A 20102-nucleotide genomic window follows, 5' to 3' on the forward strand; every position below is an offset into this window, starting at 1 on the left:
TCTAAACTCTGTCAATTTTCTATATTTTTCAATCAATCTTCTCTTTTTTTGTAATTCCTTATAATCTTTCTTAAGATCTTTTTTTTCTTGTGATACAATCTTTTTTAATTCGTCCAAAGACAAACTCTGAAGTTGTTTATCGGTAAAAATTTGTTGAGACATGGCTTACTATATTATTATTTTATTTTTTTTATTTCTTAAATCAATTTTTATTTTCTGATTCAATATCACTATCACTACTTTATTATAGTGTAGTATAGTAAACGCTGACATCTCACTCACTCACTTTATTTCTAGATCTTCGAGCAATGTGAGCGACTACTTGCGAACGATTGAAGCAATACGAATGAGTTGAACGAACTGAATGAACTGAATGAAATGAGTGAGCGAAGCGAACGAATTGAATGAAGTGAATGAAGAGAGTTTAACGAATGAGTTTTGCGAAATGAGTGAACAAGAGAGCGATGTTGCGAGATGAGGTAGAAATAAAGTGAGTGAGTGAGATGGCAGCATTTACTATACTACTCTGTTCGCTAATTCAGCCATGTTTATCCAACGGGATATGTGTGTGGGTCAGTGCAACTAAATCGTACCTCAACAAACTTCTTATCCTTCAAAAAACGCGCTCGCTCTTTAATTAATTTATTTTGCTCCCAGCTATGCTCATGTTATTCCTTTTTTTATGAAAGCAAAGATTTAACCTGTAAGTATGATCTATTTAGATACCTTAGCGAATTTGATGCATGATATTTAAAAGGGACTTGATTCCTTACCGTTAAGACATATTTTCACCGGGTCAAATGAAATTCACATATATAATACTAGCCATGCTACTAAAGTAATCGCCAGAGAGAAAGAGCAAAGGTGGGCATTTTCAAACGCTCATTTTCAAGAACTGGAGCTAAAGTATGGAAACTAATTCCTTCTGACTGGAGAGATGCTTGTAAATCCGTTTTTAAGAGAAAGATTCGAGGGTTTTTAATTCCATAATCTTATGGATAGGCACGACTATGTTGAAGTCGACACTTAAGTTAATAGACAACACCCATGCTCTACAAAATATATGTAACGTATTTAATAAATTTAACTGCTCTTAGCAAATAATTACGCCGTACAAGATATCAATTTTTTTTTTCTTGGTAAACTTATAATTACATCTAGTCTTTAATTCGTACTTTTCTTTCATGTCCACTTCACCTTCCGCCTCGGTTAGCTTAAGCTAAACTTCAGCCGGAGGGTGTGTGAAATATTTAGAATCATTTTTTCTTTTCAGTTTACTTTAATTTATTACTTGTAAACGTCATGTGCAATTTAGTTGTTGTTGTTGTTGTTGTTGTTGTTACAGCCTTAAATGGATCCGGTAATGGATTTCCTTTTTTAGTGTAGATTCTTTTAGGGGTTAAATAAATCCTGAGCCATACCCAGATTGGTCTCGTACGAGGGTATAATTCTAATTAGACTGCAAAACAGTCCGTATTTTTGCGCATTCAAGTACGCGCGAGCAGTCAAACAAAAGGTCTGGAACGAGGCTGAAAACAGAGCAAGACTGGGGAGAGACGCTAAGACTCTTACGCCACGCTTTACCGATTTCTTTACTGATTTTGAGAAAAAAACCGACTGTTTTGCAGTCTAAATTCTAATTTTCCGACAAGCATCTTCCTCTCTTAAAAACTAAGAGTCACGAAACCCCAATAGAAACGTAGAGGAAATCATGCAGCATGAAACGGATGGCTTGATCATATGATCCTATCAAGGATAGGAGAGTATTCGCTTACATCCCCGCTTGTTATTACCACTAGCCTTGCTACAGCTCTGGTAAACATGGTGTAATTAGACGACAGATGAGGAGACCCTGAAATGGCAATAACAACAGGCCATTCATATGAAAGAGCTTTAGATGCAAAGTCCAGGGTAACTGCATTCTTCTGGTCGCCAATATCACAAACAGGAATTTCTCTCCTTGCTATAGCACTAGACAAGTGTTCCTTGGAGACAGAATCTGTAAGAAGGACAGCAACGTGATGTAGGGAATCCTCGTTTGTACACATTTTGACCTGTTCCTGGATGATTTGTGTCATAGATTCAGAATCTGTAGCTTGGAGAACTGTAACAGGTGGTCCACAAATGCGGTGGCCAAGGTGGTTTGAGACATCATAACGTTCCACAAATTTGGTTAAAATCTCTCTTGTTTCTTTTTCCAAGTGATCGAAACCTGGAGGCTCTATTTTCTGCAGAGTTTCCTTAACGAAAGCTTGTACAAAACGATAAACTTGAAAGGTGGCTCTCACCGTTGTTGACAGGCAAGGGCCATGATGAAAGTTGAAGGTTTTGCTAGCTTTCTGAGCTTCAGCGTGTACCTTTGCTCCGGATTTTAAAGCCTCCACTGTATCCTGCGTTTCGCTTATGCTAATTTGCATATAATCATAAGCAATCCAACAGTAACAATCATGATCTGCCATTTGAATTAGTTCTTCTAAGAGTTTCAACGCGTCTGGAATTTCCGTAAGAAATGCCTGTAACTCATCAACGAAGATGTGGAATTTTACGTCATTCTTCTCCAGATCCCTCAACTCAACAGGGGAGAGAACATCCACTCCACTATGAATGTTACGCTCTACAAAAAAGGCCTGGAACAGTGCTTTCAGAGATGAGGGGACCACAGCTAAAACCTTTTCTCCGTTCTTGGCGTATTTGACGCATTCCAAAGCTTTGAACTGGAGCAAAATGGTTTTCCCACTGCCACTAGAACCGTTGAAAAACTGACGGCGTGGACCATTCCATATTCGTAGCTGATCAGGATTAAGGAACATAAATTGCTTCGCCAACACAGCTTCTGCCTTTTCGACACCTTGGGATCCACATGTCGCCTTTCTGGTGCTCTTCTTATAGCTCGTTTCAAGAAATTTCTGCTTTTCAATCTTCATGCAGACGTCTGATATGACCACATCAGCGCTGACTTCACAGGTTTGACCGACAAAATTCGAAATAAGATTTTGTACCTTGCACTTGTCGTGATGGCCAAATTTCTTTTCAGGAAATCCCTTTTCCCACCAACTCATAAAATTATCAACCGAGCGTACTGTTATTTCTCGAAGATTAATGAAAATTTCACTTTCATAGCAGCGATGATTTACATTGGGCATCGCTATCAATTTATAAACAGGAATGGCGATTTCATGCTTCACATCTTGCTGTAAAAGAGCGTGTATAATTTCCTCTGCATTTTGAAGCTGGGATTTTGCTTTGCGCTGTACTGTATTGGAGAAATTTAAAGCCGCCTTCACCTCGACGAGGATGACTCCAATTTTTCGGTGAATTATCAAGAAGTCGATTATTTCGAGATCTTTGCCCAGAATCAATGGAGAATTGAAAATGGCATGAGCGGCTGGTAACTTCAGTCGAAGAATAGTTTTGATAAATTCCGATATTTTCAGCTGTGTAAAAACAAACATCGGTTGATTTGTGCTCTTGCCAAACTTCTCAAGCATATGAAAAATTTTTAGTTCGGCCTCATCACCCCTTAAGGTATCCTGCTCGATTTTAGAAAGCGCCGTCGCGCCAGAAGCTTCACCAGTTGGAGCGACGTATCCAAACGAAAACACGAGAGGGCACATAACCGTTCCATGATCTTCTGAATTTACACATTCAGGATAGATTCTGGCAAAATGATCTTCGCAAGCTTTCGCCAGATCAGGAGAATACTGACCTGCAGGCCCTTTAGTTAAAACAAAGTGTTCCGCCATGATTGAATTTCAGCTGGAACTTGTTTTGGCTGCTTCCGGGTTGAGGTTTCATTCGCCTTTGATGATGCAATCTTCTCCCTCTTTTCTAATTTGCATTGCAGGGAAATGAAGTTTTCTGCTATTTTCTTACCAAATAAGGAAATAAATTCACGACTGAAATTTCTGCATTCGAACAAAGAGCATTTCTAAGTGAAAAAAGAAACAAGGTAATCAATAAAATACGACCATCGGCACTGTTGCGTAACGTTCAAAAATATACATGGATTTGTATGAGAGAAAAAAAAAAAAATTGTTTCTGTAGCCTACGACTGATGCGGAACGATTTAAAGAGAATCAGCTAACCTCGCTTAGGTTGTGTGTTTCTTCCCTCATGTGTGGTTTTTGAGCCGCTTTTTATTTTTCTCAACCTGATCAGAGTTTGGTAAGTGTGGGGACTGTCTAGAATCAAGTCCCTTGTGCAGGCTAGCTAACCGCGTGTATATTGGCTTTATTAGTTGAGTAAAAGTCAGTGAGTATTGTATTGGACAGTCATGCCTGGATCTAAGTTTGATTTTAAGTTCGACAGGGCAAGATAGAAAAATTGGTTCAAAAGCTAATATGGACTTAAACTTAAACTCATCAAAACTTTGTTCTTTTTTAACAAATACATTTCGATGTGAACACTATCAATGTTTTACGTTGTGCTGAAAACATGCAATAAAAGTCATACTAAAATGTGCAAGCCATGGAGGTATGTAAGGCAAGAAAAAAATTTGGAAAAATTAGCATAACGTCAAAACAATGAATGTTGTAACGCGGATTTTTGGTCGGTTCGTGGTCTAGGTTCGTCTTGAAATTTCAAGGTGTTGCAGTGAATCAATCTCAATGAAGCTTCAGACATTAATTAATACAAACATCGTGGAGATTGTGTGATGAGGTTTAAAAAGGATTCTGTCGAGCGGTTTTAGAGACATACAGAAAAGCACTAAAAGTCAAAATTTAGAATAAAGTTTCACTTAGACAGGTGGTGAGAAAACACGTAACCTTGCAGGATCGCAATAAAGAAAATACACCAAAATTTCCATACATTGAATAATGGTATGAAGCAGCCTTCTGACACTGCTCAAGATTAATTTGAGTTATTTAGAACTCTTTTATTAAACAATTTATCACGGCTATTGAAAATGTAAGGTTTGAAATATATTAACGTTTTATTTGAATTTAAGCATACAGAATTTTTTACTTCTAACGGAGGTTATTTGCTAAACACCACACTTTGAGTTCCTGGTGTCGAAGTTTCAGTAGCAGGTCTAGATCGCGCGAAATTCGGATTAAATCGATTTCAAAGTTTTTTGTTCATTGTTGTCATAGTGATATCGATTTTACTAAAAACTGCATTTTGACAAACTTCGATTCATAGTCAGTCACTGGTGAAAATCTTGTGGCGATCAAACAAGGATAAAATCACTTCTAAGGCGATTGAAAAACATCGGTATGGTCAGCGAGAAACTGTATCGAAACACCTCAAGGTTCGTTGCTTCTGATCGTCCTGTTTCGGGCAATAATCGACTAGTTTGGTTGAAAGCTTTTTCCCATCTTAATTAAGAATGTCTACCCCACTAGCAAGAATAAAGCAGTGTCTGGTTCCTTCCCACGACAAAAATTTCACTCACCATCGCGATTTCCTTCGCTATTCTTAAGCAGTCTAGACAAAGAGGGAATGAACTCTCTTGTCTACAGTCATTGCAGTCAGTTTGGTTGTTGCGGGTGAAGCTGGGTCAGCGCGTTTGGTTGTGATTTGCATTAATCCCGCCCTGGCTCAGATGATTGACGGAACAGAAAAACCCAAAATCCCTTCGAAGTTTGCAAAACGGGCAGCGCGATACAACGAATTTGGCTGTAGATTTATTATTTTGAGTTTCACAAGGAATTCTTTTGTATGCATCAAAATGCCCATTTTTTGAACCAGGAGAAACAAAAGCAGATTGCTTCCAATAATCGGAAGGTTTCAGAGATTTGAAAAACAACAACATTGAAAACACCACCCCTCCAGACTAGCGATCCCTATTTGCGGAATATTGCAGACTTTTGATCCTCGTAATATTTAATCATGACAAATAAACTTGTAAACTCAAGGAATGTTTTAATGATGACAAGCTCCTCTGCCTGCGAAGACAGCCGTTATTTGTGGTCGGTGTATTTATTGACAGCTTTAAACTGTTCAACTAGTTCACTTTTTTTGACCCGGCTTCCCTGTTTTCGATGTCTTTGGTTGGGAACTGCTATCTATTCTGAACCTGTCAGACGCTCTTCTAAGCCTTTTCTCTACCCAGCCATTAGCCTGATGAGTATTCATTAACAGTATCTTTTACTTTATGTCTGCCAGTTGCGTTTTAATGTGTCTTCTGATTGTCGTCACTTCAGACAAACAAACACCAAGAAAAACATCTTTCTTTTTCACTGGCAATTTTGAAAAATGTCTTACAACGGCCTGTGGCATGATTAAGTCATCTGAAATGACTGTAGAGGATCATTAGTTAGAATTACTTTGGGAGATATTTCTTAGTCTGCCAAGCGTGACCCTGTTTAGTAAATCGTCAAATGCCCTGCTTTAGCTCTTCCTTGTATGAGAATCTGCTGTGGCAGTACCTCGTGTTGCAATAGGAACATTTAGGGCGGGTACATTGAGCCATATGTTGTTTAGTTCCAAGAGGCTTCTCTCGAGTGCGAGCTTAGCTGTCTACTCTGCTCCAAAGCCTGTTGCATTAAGATCATCAACTGGAGGTTCTCTCTGCACTGTCTTGTTTTAGTCCCTTCTCGTGTGTGTACCCTGCCGCAATGCCTGTTGAAATAGGTCATTAACTGGAGGCATTCTCTGAGCTATCTTGTTTTAGTTCCTCCTCGTGTGTGTACCCTGCCGCAATACCTTTTCTCCCCTCTACTGCTTTGGTTACTGGTGTTTCACCTTGCTTTTGCTCCAGCCCTCTCCAAGATCTTGAGCTTAGGTACTCCGCTAGATTTAAAGTAATCTTGTCAGTAAAAGGCTTCATGGTACTTGTGCATGTAGCCAATAACAATAATTAAGACAATGAAAGAAGTTCTTTTAAAAATTGCTTAAACGTGGGAAAGGGGGGAAAGGCCTCTGTTTACTTCATTTTAGTTTAAGTATTTCGCAATTCACTGCGAACCGTGATAATACCACGAATTTGCCAAACCAGGAAGAGAAACTAATACCGGAAAAAGTTAAGAACATCTCGAACCTGCAGATGTGTGGTGCTGAGTTGATAACGTCGTTCCCTGATTTCGTTCCACCAGTGATCTGGAAGAATGACCAGCTAAAGTGAAAAAAAAAACAGACCAAAATAGAGCTTGTACTGCAGTAGTACAAAATGGCAATATAAGAGTGAAAAGAAACTTTGTTATTGTGATCTACCATCAATCAGAATTCATTAAAGTGATTTTAGGTCTTTTAGATGATCGGTGAAACTGATTTCCCTTTTTGGGGGTAGGTGACAAACTGAGGAAAAAGCTTTTTTAATAATTACCTAAGAGAGATTAAATCCCGTATTGGCAAGGAGAATAATGATCTTTTGTCGCCATTTTCAATGCGAACTTTCCCAAAGGTACAAGTCAGAGATAATTTAAGGCCAATTTTCGTGAGATTCTGCTGCAATATTTGCTGCGAATCACGACCGGCAAAATATAAGTTCAAAGCTATGAGGTATCGCGACGATAAAGCGCTAGCCTGCGTAGCAGGCGCTTGGAAGCAGTGGGCGAAAGAGAGAACGGGCGCGCGCGAGGGAGACTTTATCCTCTTTTATAAAATAACTGAGATAGTACGCGTGATCTGATTGGTCAAAAACCTATGGTTTATTATACCGGTAAACCCATAGAAAAAGGCATCCGGACCACGAGCCATAAACAAAACCCGCTATATTGATCTGCAAACAACGATTTTAGAAAGGCTAATGATGATGATGATGATGTTTATAACATTAAAACTGCAAATTTTATCACGTGTAAACTCTCTCACCTGCATCTTCCTTGGATGAATCGTAAGCGACTCTTAATTTTCCAGTTATCAGAGATACGTCTGCACTATCACTGGACTGGTCGGTTCCCTGCGTAATAACAAACAACCACGTCAGGATTTGAAAACTGACTTGTGACTGGACTATTTACTGGTATTTATTTCTTCGATAAAACGCGTAAGTTAGACAAGCCTAGGGAATGAATGAAAGTTCGCGCGCGGGTGGCCCTCGTGCTTCGTGGTCGAACGCGTTGCCCTTGCAGTTTGTCGTGTGCTCTTTCGAGATTCATTGAGAAAAAAGAGAGCCTGTGACAAGTCTAGTTCACGATTTTCATTCATGTTAAAGAGATGGTCAGAGTAGATTCCTCTAAACAATGACGCTAAATATCTACATCTTTCCCTGTATAGTATTTGATTGTGTCGGTAATATCGTTATCACATCACACCAAAAAGGTAAGAATCTGGTGACTTGCCTTTATCGCAGAAGTAGTACGTCCACTTGAGTATTGTTTCTCAATACACTACTCATGTTAGGCTTGTAAACATGCATTTAATCCTCACAACAAAATACGACTTTGTTTCTCGTTTCTTCGTTCAAAAGGCCCAGTAACACCAGGAATTCTTTCTAGCATTTAGTCTGACAATGTTTGCCTGTTTAATTGTTTGTTTGTTTGTTGCTGTTGTTGTTTTGTTTTTGTTTTTTTGCCCACAAATACACACGTAATGTGTGTGCGGTATGAGATAAAACAATTATTGCCCTCAAGGTTTGCCAGGTGAAAGCGTGTTATTTAACTCCACCTAGGTGAATAGCTGTTATATATTACGAGAAGTAGTTTCACGTTGACAACTTTTGGGGCTTGAAGAATAGTTGACGGTTTGTCTTACCTCTTCGTCTAGTTCGACAGAAGCACTCGCACCTGAAAACGAACACATTTACTCATTAGCGATCAAATTTCCCTTTTATCTCAGTCAATGTATGAAAAAAAAAAAGAACAAAGTTAGGCACAAACCTGGTAAGAGATCTCTGAAATCAGTGATATAATCCCCCGTCCATTCCCGGTCCCTAACAATTTGAATAAACAGACGATAAATCGAACCTGCTTCAGTTGTTGTAATTTATGATATTATCGAACTTAATTAGCTTTCATGCATGTTGAGAGAGGTTAAGAATAAAGATTTATTTTCCGAATTTTGCAACTGCACGAATTGAAAATACTGATCAGTAACTGCCAAGATGGTTTTATTGAATGGTCAAACCATTAAATTTTGTCCATACATTTTAAAAAAATAAAATGTATTCCTGTTAAACAGTTTACTCGAAAGAAGCTGAAGTTCCCGTTCTTTTGCAGACCAATAGCATAGGCAGACCTTGTCAAGGTCCCATGAATACAATATTCTGACGAGTGACTCTTTTAGAGGAGTAAAAGAGAAAAACAAGTTTCGTAATAATTAAAGAAAATGTGTTATTTAATAGTTAATATGAAGAATTCGACCATTTTAAGATACTTCACAGTAAACAGGTCGCCCATGCAGTGAGCTTTACTTTAAATTTTCTGTTGGAGTAAAAAAAAGGGGGAAGCAAGCTTCGCAAGAATCAAAGAAACGTGCTCTTTACTCAGATACAAAAATGGCTTGCAGTTGTTATCAATCCTACCTCATACAAGCTAATTCCATTTCAAAAGGCGTCACTATTGGTTTGTAGAATTCCTGTTTAATGAAATGAAAGAACTCAACAAACATTGAATAAGGGTAACCCCATAAAAAAATTATGAATACTTTTATTCTTGATGACGCCGGAAATATATAAAAAACTTATAATAATAAATTTTTATCACTATCACTTACAATAACTGCTAACAAAAGCAACCGAACATGTTCCACTTGATTTGACCTTACGTTTCTGTTGTACGTTTGCCTAAGACTAATAAAAGTTTACCTTTCTATTTGCTAATTATCTTTTAATATTACTGATTTATAGCTTTTAGCGGTGTGGGTATTTGTGACTATAAGTGCTTTAAAATATTATCATTGATTAGCTTGTTTAGTTTCAAGCAAAACGTAATACGCCAAAAAATTTTCTTTTAACACAAAACCAGTAAATGTAGATGTTGGAAATTTTATATTACAACAATTGAGTGATAAAAAATAACACTTAGAAAAGCATTTAGTCTTTGCAAATCCCATTATGGCTCTTGGTCTTTGGGCACTTTCCAAAAGTTAGAACTGACCGCGCACCATGGCTGGACCAGTTATTCTGAAAATGAAATAGGCTTTTTCCAAGGGTTTTTGCTGAAAAACCATTTCCCTCGTGCATACTTAAGATTTGACTGATCTGGCTGGATAGTTTTGATTAAAAGTGAGATTCTCGTTACGTCGGGAAAGGTCTGGCCTGTCAGTTCTGCGAGATGGAAACTGCCGCCCTTAGTTTAGCAAAATCTATAATTGCATTGCAGATATCCCACTGAATTATACAAACTGTGTAAGGAACCTCTTATTGTTATTGTTAATAAATAAAATATTTATAAATACCTTAGAATCGATAAGAGTATTTTCAGCACAGGCTACTAACACAAAAACATCAATCTCCATGAAGTTGGCTATTTTTGCTACATTCAGCTTCCCCATGACGAACAGATAAGACTATTAAAAAACAATTTAAAAAACGTAAAAAATAAAGAAATTTCTTGGGTGGGAGATGTCAAAGATAATGAGAAAGGAAAAGCATTTACCCATCACAAAAATTGCCCTTTTATGACTCCATAGAAAAAGAAATTAAACCCATATACCCATATGTGTTATCTTAACTGATGCAGTTGTAAATCAGTTGATAAGAACAAAACTAATTTTTGTTTCACAAGTGGATCAAACAAGGTTATGTGGCACGATGGTATAGACAATAAAATGTAGGCAATTGCATTTAAATACATATCATTCTGTAATAAAACGAAACTAAAAGGGTGGTTTGAAAGACTGAAAAGAAGGCTTCACAGTTTACAGAACAAAGAACTAAAACCACAATTTAGTATAGATTATACAGGTGGATTTAATGGCCAACACATGCAGTGAATGTAAAAATTCTTGAGAAAGTAAATGCAAAGCTATTGCAGATTTATAGCTATCATGAATACATAGTTAAATTTATGATACTTTACAGAAAGTCCTATCTTGATAACAAAACAATCTTGAGATACGAAATATAAAATAATGGCAATATGATTATCTCTTAGAAATCCCTTTTCAATCAAGTGGAAGGTACCTTTTTTCCTGCCAACTTTATAACCTTTTTAAGTCGTTCAATTGATTGTAAGTAATCAGCTGTGGAAAAAGACATGACCATGATCAGCAACCATTTGATGTTTAATATATTAATTTACAAACTAACAAGTTTTTCTTTTGCAAATTATTTACAAGGGTTTGGCAATTGGTGAAAATCACCAAACACAGAAGCGCCAGCAAATCAGAGAAAATAACTTTTAACTGCAAATAAATAAATCCATATTATTTGTTTCGCAAGACTTTTGTTCAATAAAAACAAACATATGATATATAAAATAAAAGTAAATGTGGGTATATAAAGGAGCTAACCTCATGGCTAGCTAAAATTTGTAGTCTGGTCATTCAAAATGTACTAAAAGTCACTTTCCAGGTTCTCCAAAATTAAAACTCCCCAATTTAAGGGAGGCAAATCCCTCCCATGCCTAACCCATAATATGCAGCTGTACCACATTGCAGGCACTCCCTATTTCAATGGAGCTACTCTTTTGCCATCTACTTAATTTTTTACTCCTTCTCTTTTAAATTTTCTGGAGAACACAACAAGTGGCTCTTTGTCTCTGAATTGTTGATATAATCAAATTGCTATAATTTACATTTTATCACTAGAATAATAAGCCATATTTACCTACACCTAGTGTTCCAACTACGATTCCAATCACTTGTGCATCCTTAGCTCTCTCAATCATATAATACCTATTTATATTAGACAAGGAAAGTTTAGGTTGTACACCTTTAGCCCTTCATTACCAGAACTAATTTTAACTAGCATAAAAATAGCAGTCTACAAAGTTAATGTTAAAGAGCTTAGCCGGTGAAGAAGCAATCATTTCATTATTTGGACACAGTCATTAAGGATTTTTACATTGAAGACAGTCGAATCTCTTCTTATGGACACCTGCATAATATGGATGATCTCCCTATCATGGATGGTTTTATTTGTTCCAAAGGAAGCAATTCTCACACAGTTCCTATTTCTATACAAGAACGCCTCTGTAGTGTGGAAAGTTGGCTCTCTCTTTTGGTATCCACAATAAGGAGGTTTGAAGTTTGTGGTAGAAAAGATTACAAGTCTTTCAGCAATGCTAAGCACCAAGTTACCCACCTTTTCATGAGAGCTTTATTAACACTAACCATCTCCTTCCTTCCTACATCAGTAATAGGATCATATGAATAAAACTACAATAGAAACAAAGTAACAGAAACATTATCCTCTAAGGGTTCAGTTTGCAGGGTGTAGGTGGGGCTGTACCTACAGTAGTGTTGGGAATACACGGGCATTTCATAACATTGGAAATCGTCAGAATGAGAAGCCCAAATTGAAAATTGATAATAATCGGAAATTTTCTTACAAGAATTTTATTTAGGATGTGGATGGCCCCTATAACATGTTTTAGAACAAAGCAGAAATGTACCAAATATATCAGTTAGTGGACATCAGTGGATTAATTTCTCCCTGCTTGCCATAGGTTTCCTGTAGCTGCTCAGCCATGAGAGCGTCTGATCTAGAACTTGGAGCGTTGTCAGTTTGATCCTCACCTGGAGTTCAGAATTGTTTCTTTGATTTCAGGTGATCAAATTCTCTTTCCTCCTTAATTGTGTGACCATTAGAAAGAAAACGCACAAATTTCTAACATGTTCATTTGCCAACAGCAAATTTTAGTTTTCTCCTGCCATAATCAATTATTGTGTCGGTCTAAGATTTTGATTTTTATGATCGACTGCAATCAAGGATCAGCACACTACTAACCTGCAGGGTACAGAATAGGAGTTAAGATGTGAGTAACACCTGTAAATTAAACCCTTCATTAAGTTCCCAAGCTGAGGCAGGTTAGAAACAGGCTGTTTCCTTGGTGTTCCAGAAACTTTGCCCAGTGAGTCATTGTTTTTGTCTTTAAAAATACATTCAATGATCCTAAATTAGTGTCAATTTAGCCACTTAATTACACTTGCAAGAAAACTCATACCAAGACAATCTCAAAGAATTTATTTGTGAATGATTATGGCCACTTAATTACCCATAAACTGATTACTGGCTATCTCAGTCTAAGAAGAATCTTTGCTTCCTGTATTACTTTTTCAAGATAATCAAATCATTACGTTATAGAATTAATAATTTCTTAGCCTGTCCACAGACCTTCTATTTTCTCTTTAAAGGCCGTCGAGTGCAGTTGATAAAATATAAACCATGGGATTTATTTACAGCCAGCACAAGGGCTCGCCGATGCTTTTGAAAAGAACATGAAAAGAAAAATGAAACAACGTCTGTGTACAGGCTGATAATTTCTTAATACTAATTTCAAAATATTAGTTCAAAATAATAACACTTAAAGTCTTCAACATACCTGACATTTGTTATAGAACATCATTAAGTTTGTTAAACACAAACTTTCACCACCAATATAAAACATACTGTAATCCTCTAACTGCGTCTCCAATGGAAGCCTAAATTCACGTCCAAACCTACAAGACAGATGAGAACTACTACAGGCTTCCTTTATAAGTTACAGATATATAAGGCAGCTGTTCTCCTGTATTTAACTTACTGTCATCTCATGTGGCATTTTTGCCGTGTTAGCGAGACTAGATGATTAGCACATATCCAAGAAAGAGCACTTAGGGCTATATATTGTTATGAACATTCACAAAGCACTGTGTCAAGTGTAAGATTTAGACTCTTAAATGCTAGTAATTCTTGAAAAAAACTAAAACTTGTTTGCAAAATTTTCTAGCACTGGTAAATTCAGATCTCCTTCACAGAAAAGAATTATTTATTTTGACTTTTGAGAAGTATGCATCCATTACTCACTTGTTAAAGTAATTTTTCTCAGGTTTCTTGGTATCACCTTGTTCACCCTTGCCCTCAACAGAATGCATCTCATTCATCTTTGTTGTGTCTGCAGAATTTTCTCCTTTGAGTTCATTTTCAAAAGTGGAATACACCAGCTTGGAAAATATTATGTTTGGATAACAACCTTTGATAGACTTCTCTAATTCTCCTGAAACAAGTAAAAAAATAAACACAAATTCAGCTGTAGATGTTACTAAATTGACAACACAAGCACTACTTAATATTGAATGAAATAATAAAAAAATTAATAGGAAGGAATTTTGAAAGATTTTTATGATGTCATAATGTTTGCCTCAATAATAAGAAAATATAAAATACTAGCTGGCAACCATTTGCCTATGAGAGCAGACACCCTTTTCGGCATCTACTCTTGCACGCTAGGCATCCATATGACATAATAACATAAATTCAGAAATATTCTAGTCACATGTGAAACATTCACTGACACGCACAACTAGCCCATTGACACATCCTGTTTCATTTGACCCACGGCGGGAACTTTTTCAAAGTCAATAATTTTCTTTTTATAAACCATCCCTTGCACATATGAACTGGATGCATCATAAAAGCCTTTTAATGAGGAATCCATTTCTGTCAAGAGGGTGTGTCCATTGGTTTCATGGCACTATTATACTATTGCACACTTGGAAGCTGGAAATATTTTCTGACCTTTGACAGCCCTCTCAACTCCATTTCCTCAGACAGTTCCACTTTTGGCTTTAAAATACACTTGTTTGTACAGGTTTGTAAAGTTTGTATAGGCCCTTAAAACTCATATTTTAAAATGTCAATTTTCCTCCACTTTCTAAGGCTCAAGGAGACCTTTTACGGACTGATTTTTTTAAATAAACTACTTTTCAATGGAAATTTTGGTGACAGAACACTTCAAACAATCCAGTTTCAGATTGGAGGATTCAATATTATTTGTGTTGCGGGTCTAACTAAAGCTCCTGTAACTTGAAGCTTAACCCTAATCCTAATACTGGGAACCCTCACCTATATCTGCAACTGCAAATTAATCCCAGCACTTTAACCCATTCGCTCCTGGAGATTTTGCCAAAAAACGCGTTTTAAAGCTAGTCAAGTGGTTTTCTGGTCACGGTCGTGCTATAAAGAGCTAAAACTTACCACAAACCGGTTTACAGGTGGTACACTTGATGGCCTTCTGATCCAGATGCAAAATATCAGCTTGCAAAGTTCGGGCATGCGCAGAAAGCAAAATTTCGAGATAGTTTTTGGGTTTAAAAGTGACACAGCAGTCTTGACTTTTACTTTTCGCTTTCTCTCCTCCCCTCTTTTTTCCCTTTTTCTTGCCTCCTTTTTTTTTCTATTGCTGGGCATTTAGTAGGCTTCATTTTGGTGGGAATAGTTTTTAGGAAAGCTTTTAGGATCTTAGGATTAAATGAAAGGAAAGGTAGGTGGGTAATGGAACAAGATTTTCATGGAGATTTTCAGGTCAATGTTACATGGTTTTTTGCCTCTTTCTCCGGTGTCCTTGACTGAATTGTGCTCATTCTGGTATGGTTTGAAAGATCTCTTCACTCTGCACAAGTTAGCGGACAAAGTTGTCCTTGACCGTTAAAACTGATGACGTCACAGAGGGTAGAAAGGACGTGGATCCGCACGGGCGGTTCAGGGGCGAATGGGTTAACACCATTTTAAAGGATATACGGGAGATAGAGTATTAATGAGTATACCTACCAATACAGTGACTGTACATTACATCACAAAACACCAGCACCTTAACACAAGGATCTGGGAACATCTGTCGAAACTGCTCTGAACAATTCTGAATGTTGATTGGCCATTTACCAAATACATGCAACACTGGAAGCCTTCTAGTCCTAATAAAAGAACAATTTACAAAATATAATCCTTGTTAACTTAGCTGCCACCCTTAAATTTATGAGCACTGGGCAAACTTCGGTAGGAAAACAGTGGATAGGCCATGAATTAAAGTAGATGTGTCTGTTCATGTGAATAAACCTCTATCCAAATGATTTTTTAAAGGGGTGGCCTGTGCATCAAATTTCGCCTTGTTGTAACACTGTGTTCTGGGAGTAGTATGTTGCCAAATAGTCAAAGTCACAGTGCTGCTGAATGAAACAATATTGCAAAGTAAAAGGCCTGGAGTTTGAATTCCATTTGGGTTCCTGATTTTGAATACCATAGCCCTCAATGAAGAATAAGCACGTAAAATAAAATTGCTACAAATGACAACCTCAAGCAACAATGGCACCAAGCATGTTTGATAATAGCTATCAGAGCGTTGTTAGAAAATACGACCTGTGACCCCCTTAAATAGCTGTTACATTAACATTAAAACCCCTTCTAGAGAATTGTGAACTAATAAAGGTCATACAATGTACTTCCCATAACCTGAAACATGACCTCTTCTAGAAGTCTCAGCTGTTAGTTCTCGAGCCACCCACTATCTAAGGTAACAGGCTGAGTTGACACTCACTGGCTTAAACAAGCTCTACCATAATGGATGATCAAGTCTGCGTTCACATGCTCTGCTGCTACTTCATCTATACAACAGCTAAAAGACACAAAATAAGCACCCTGTTTAGGACAAATACCTCAATTTTTATTACCCTGTTTAGGACAAAGGACAAAATGCATGTCTTCTCGTTTTAATTTAAGCCATTTACAGGCAATTGCTATAGAGCAAATTCACGTTATACAGGTCATTGCATTAAGCTCACGGAAATGGTGCTATATAAATTCTTGTACTATTATTGTATTATTATTATACCTGGAGTATTTTATTATACCAAATCAATCGTGCAGCTGGCAATACCCCGTTGACAGACTAAAACAAAATTATGTACCCTGTTTAGGACAGAGAGGTAAAAAACCATACCCTGACCAGTGGCACATCCCTGTATAGGCCATATAAGGGAGCACCCTCCTCAGTATTGATGAAACTGTTTACTGATCTAACTGGGATGTTGCACAAAATTCCTGTTAACTTTTAAATGTTAGCATCCACAAAAATGATCGAACATTTCTTTTCACAGAAGAAAGGAAATACGTCTGTTGAGCAACAGGAAATAAAACACTTTATGGTCCAATGCCCAAACTTCATGCTTCAAAATATATGTTCAGCTGCCCAAAGTATTGTTGTACAACAAACAACCTTTTCAGTCTATTAAAAGGGGAAATTGTCAGTGGCCGCTCCAGGGGAGGGATCTGCACCCCCCCTCATTTTTAGACCAAACTGAGGCCCGAAAGGCCAAAAAAATGTTTTTTTGAGACTGCCCCCCCCCCCCCTCCCTTATCTCAGGGTCTGGATGACCAGGCCTTCCCCTTTATCTGAAGGTCTGAACCCACCACTGGTTGTTTGGGTCAGTGTTGCTAAATTCCCTCAAAAGGTTCAGTCATTCTGCATAGGAGAGTACAGCTTGTTACAAAGAGTATTTTCCATACCTTCCATATGATGTGTCTGCTAAAACAAAAGCTCTCTTTGAAGTTTTATTCTCAATCAAAGAAGTGACAGCAGCTGAATCAGCCAAAAAAGAATCTGCAAACTGGAGTGCAACCTGAAGAAATTCCAAACCACATGTTAAGAGGACTGTAAGGTAATGTCAGAAAAAAAATGAAAAACTTCTACAGAAGGAAATTTCCACTGTGAGGAAATGTCCTATTTTCCACTTTTGCAAAAAATCCACTTTGCAGAATTATTTTAAAATCACTATACATTTTCTTTTTCTAATGTCAAAACTTGTCATCCAAAAAAGTAGGGGTAACTGGCTTAGTTTTCTAGTTATCAGTGCTGAAAGTTAAAAAGTAGGTCAAAACAACCTGTCAGGTACATTGCCATGGTAACTGCTAATGACAAAATGATAATTATTTTAAGTCAAGCATTCATTGTACAATCCAACTCTGAAAAATTGCTCTTATTACTTTGTCTTGCTTTTTAGCTCTATCCTTTTTAAGTTAAAACCATCAAAAAAGGAGGAAACTGTACAAGCCACCTTAAGCTTAATCAGCTATAGATTTGCATATAATAATAATAATAATAATAATAATAATAATAATAATAATAATAATAATAATAATAATAATTTAAACATATTTATGCAGGATTGCTGCTTCAGTTTTAGGAAAAAAACTGCTATCAATGCAGGTCCTGTAAAAAATTAAAAAAATATAAAAATAAAAATAAAAAAGATTTAAAATATAGATAAAAATCAAATTACAATATTACAAAATAGTTACACTAAACGAAAGATCGAACAGTTATAAATTCTAAGAATTATTAAGAATTATTAAAAATTTTTGCACCTTTGTAGAAACATACAGTGCAACCGGGAAAAGAGTGAACACTTGAAATATCTCAGGAACGTTTATGGTGTTATGAGCAATCGCTGCAAAGATCAGGACATGTGAACTAGCCACAAAACCCCAAAGTAATTAACATTCTTGCTGGCAGTTCAGTTTTCTCATGCCTGATTGGATTTTTTCAATCAACCTAATAACATTCCAGAAATATTTCTGGTGTTCACGGTTTTCCTGGTTTGACTGTAATATCTGTACCTCCCCCGGTTAACAACCAGTGCTATTCTTCAGTAATATGCTATAAATATTGAGGATTTCCTATGGGGTAGGGTAAAAAAATATGGAATGCTTTGTGGGTGACGCTTTAATTTCCACGAAATTCTTCAGGGGTAGACCCATATTCTTCAGGGGGTAGTAGACCCATGTTTAATGGCAGTCTTCAGGGGTGAATGCAATTATTTTATTCAGTCTTCAAGGGATAGAAGAAACGGTACCTCCTCAACCAGGGGGGTGCGGATATCAAAAGCAACAGCCCAATTTAATCTCATTAGTCGATGCTTATTGACTCTAAATAAAGAACATTTTCCTCACCTTTTCAAAGTTGCCACTTTTAATGGCATCCACACACCTTGAAATCTCATAAAAATCACTGAGGTCCTTTTCCATGTCTACAGGATCAGGCGATAAACTAAGCTTTCTTTCTATGACCTCCTTTTCATTACCACTGAGTTGCACAGTAGCCGGAGGAGAGCTCGTTTTGCTCGCCATTTTGTTTTATTGAGGTTTTTTTGAAAGAGATTCCGCTGGACTAATGCTGCGGGCTACGCCACGAGGCGAAGTCGCGCGTGAATAGCGCCGCCCACGCGGAAAGTTAAGGGACTACTCGTAGTCTAGAGCTTCTGTATGAATCTAACCTAGCTCAAAACTAGCAAAAAAGGGTGTGGACAAAAAAACCGGGTCTTTCAATAAATTTGCAGTTGCAGAAAAAATTTTTAAAGCCTTTCGCGTGATACACTAGCACTGCAGGCAAATGACCCTAAGGACTTTGTTAACCCCACCTCCCCACCCCCCCCCCCCGTCCAAAACTCCCTAGGGCAAAATTCCAATTAAAAAACCGTATTGTGCAAAAACGCTCTCGACTTAGCTTGTAGGCTGCGGTAAATTCATCGCAATGATACTGAATAATACGCGAGCGTAAAAATATCCTGTGCGCAGAGATCCTTCGAGTTAGGATGATCTAGGGAGATTGAAAGGCCTCTGTTCGCAGGTAGCGTGAAACAAACGTATGCATAAAAACAGATTAGTTTACTAAGGGAAAACAATGAATCAGGAAAGCAAACAGAGATAAATGCACAACGCCAGAGACATCACGAACGAGATTTTCAAATATTTGTTGAATTAGTGCTAAATAGCAGCCATAAAAGACATGATATTGTAGGAACCCGAAGGGCATATTTGATCCACGCCGATGGTTTTCCAGGAGTCATCCAAACGCCATGAATATTCTTTAAAAAGAACCGAAAAAAAACATACTAAAATAACTCGGGAAAAACGAGTCTGCCACAGGCAGCCCAATGACAAGAATATAATTGTACCAAACGCCGGATCTACAAAGTTCTATGGACGGGTAACTATTATAGTTTTGTCACTGAAAGTTAGCGAGCGGTGCGGTGCTGCTGACTGAGTCGTGGTTCACCTCTAAGGTACGGATGAAAAGGTACAGGCCCCCCATATGAGAAAAAAAAAGGAACCCGACGAGCTTGTAAATATTTGTGTGGCACCACACGCAGCGCCCACACACAGACAGCTCACACAAGGGGGCACACAATTATTGAATGAAGTTTTTGTGGTATCCGGAATAATAAAGGTCGAAGTAAAGGGTACGTACTACTAGCTTTAGCTTTCGGCCTCTGCTGATAATCTTAGCGAGACTTTCACTGTT

At 37.4% G+C, this 20102-nt stretch overlaps 2 protein-coding genes across 2 annotated transcripts; both read right to left on the minus strand.

Annotated features, from left to right (window-relative positions):
- Positions 1–1426: 1426 nt before the first annotated feature.
- Positions 1427–3789, minus strand: LOC140927223 (uncharacterized). Its single transcript, XM_073376862.1, has one exon. It carries the CDS (start codon positions 3741–3743, stop codon positions 1737–1739), a length of 2007 nt encoding a protein of 668 aa, XP_073232963.1. The 5' UTR covers positions 3744–3789; the 3' UTR covers positions 1427–1736.
- Positions 3790–5861: 2072 nt separating this feature from the next.
- LOC140927224 (2-(3-amino-3-carboxypropyl)histidine synthase subunit 2-like) lies at positions 5862–18928 on the minus strand. The gene is made up of 16 exons (XM_073376864.1): positions 18752–18928; positions 17309–17421; positions 16341–16418; positions 15578–15720; positions 13835–14024; positions 13371–13488; positions 12131–12204; positions 11654–11721; positions 11009–11067; positions 10282–10392; positions 9407–9459; positions 8763–8815; positions 8638–8669; positions 7756–7843; positions 6983–7057; positions 5862–6735 (listed from the first exon to the last, which is right to left on the minus strand). Exons 1-16 carry the CDS (start codon positions 18926–18928, stop codon positions 6581–6583), a joined length of 1587 nt encoding a protein of 528 aa, XP_073232965.1. The 3' UTR covers positions 5862–6580.
- Between the last annotated feature and the right edge of the window lie 1174 nt (positions 18929–20102).

This window comes from Porites lutea, chromosome 2 (genome assembly GCF_958299795.1).
Source record: "Porites lutea chromosome 2, jaPorLute2.1, whole genome shotgun sequence".
NCBI lineage: Eukaryota > Metazoa > Cnidaria > Anthozoa > Scleractinia > Poritidae > Porites > Porites lutea.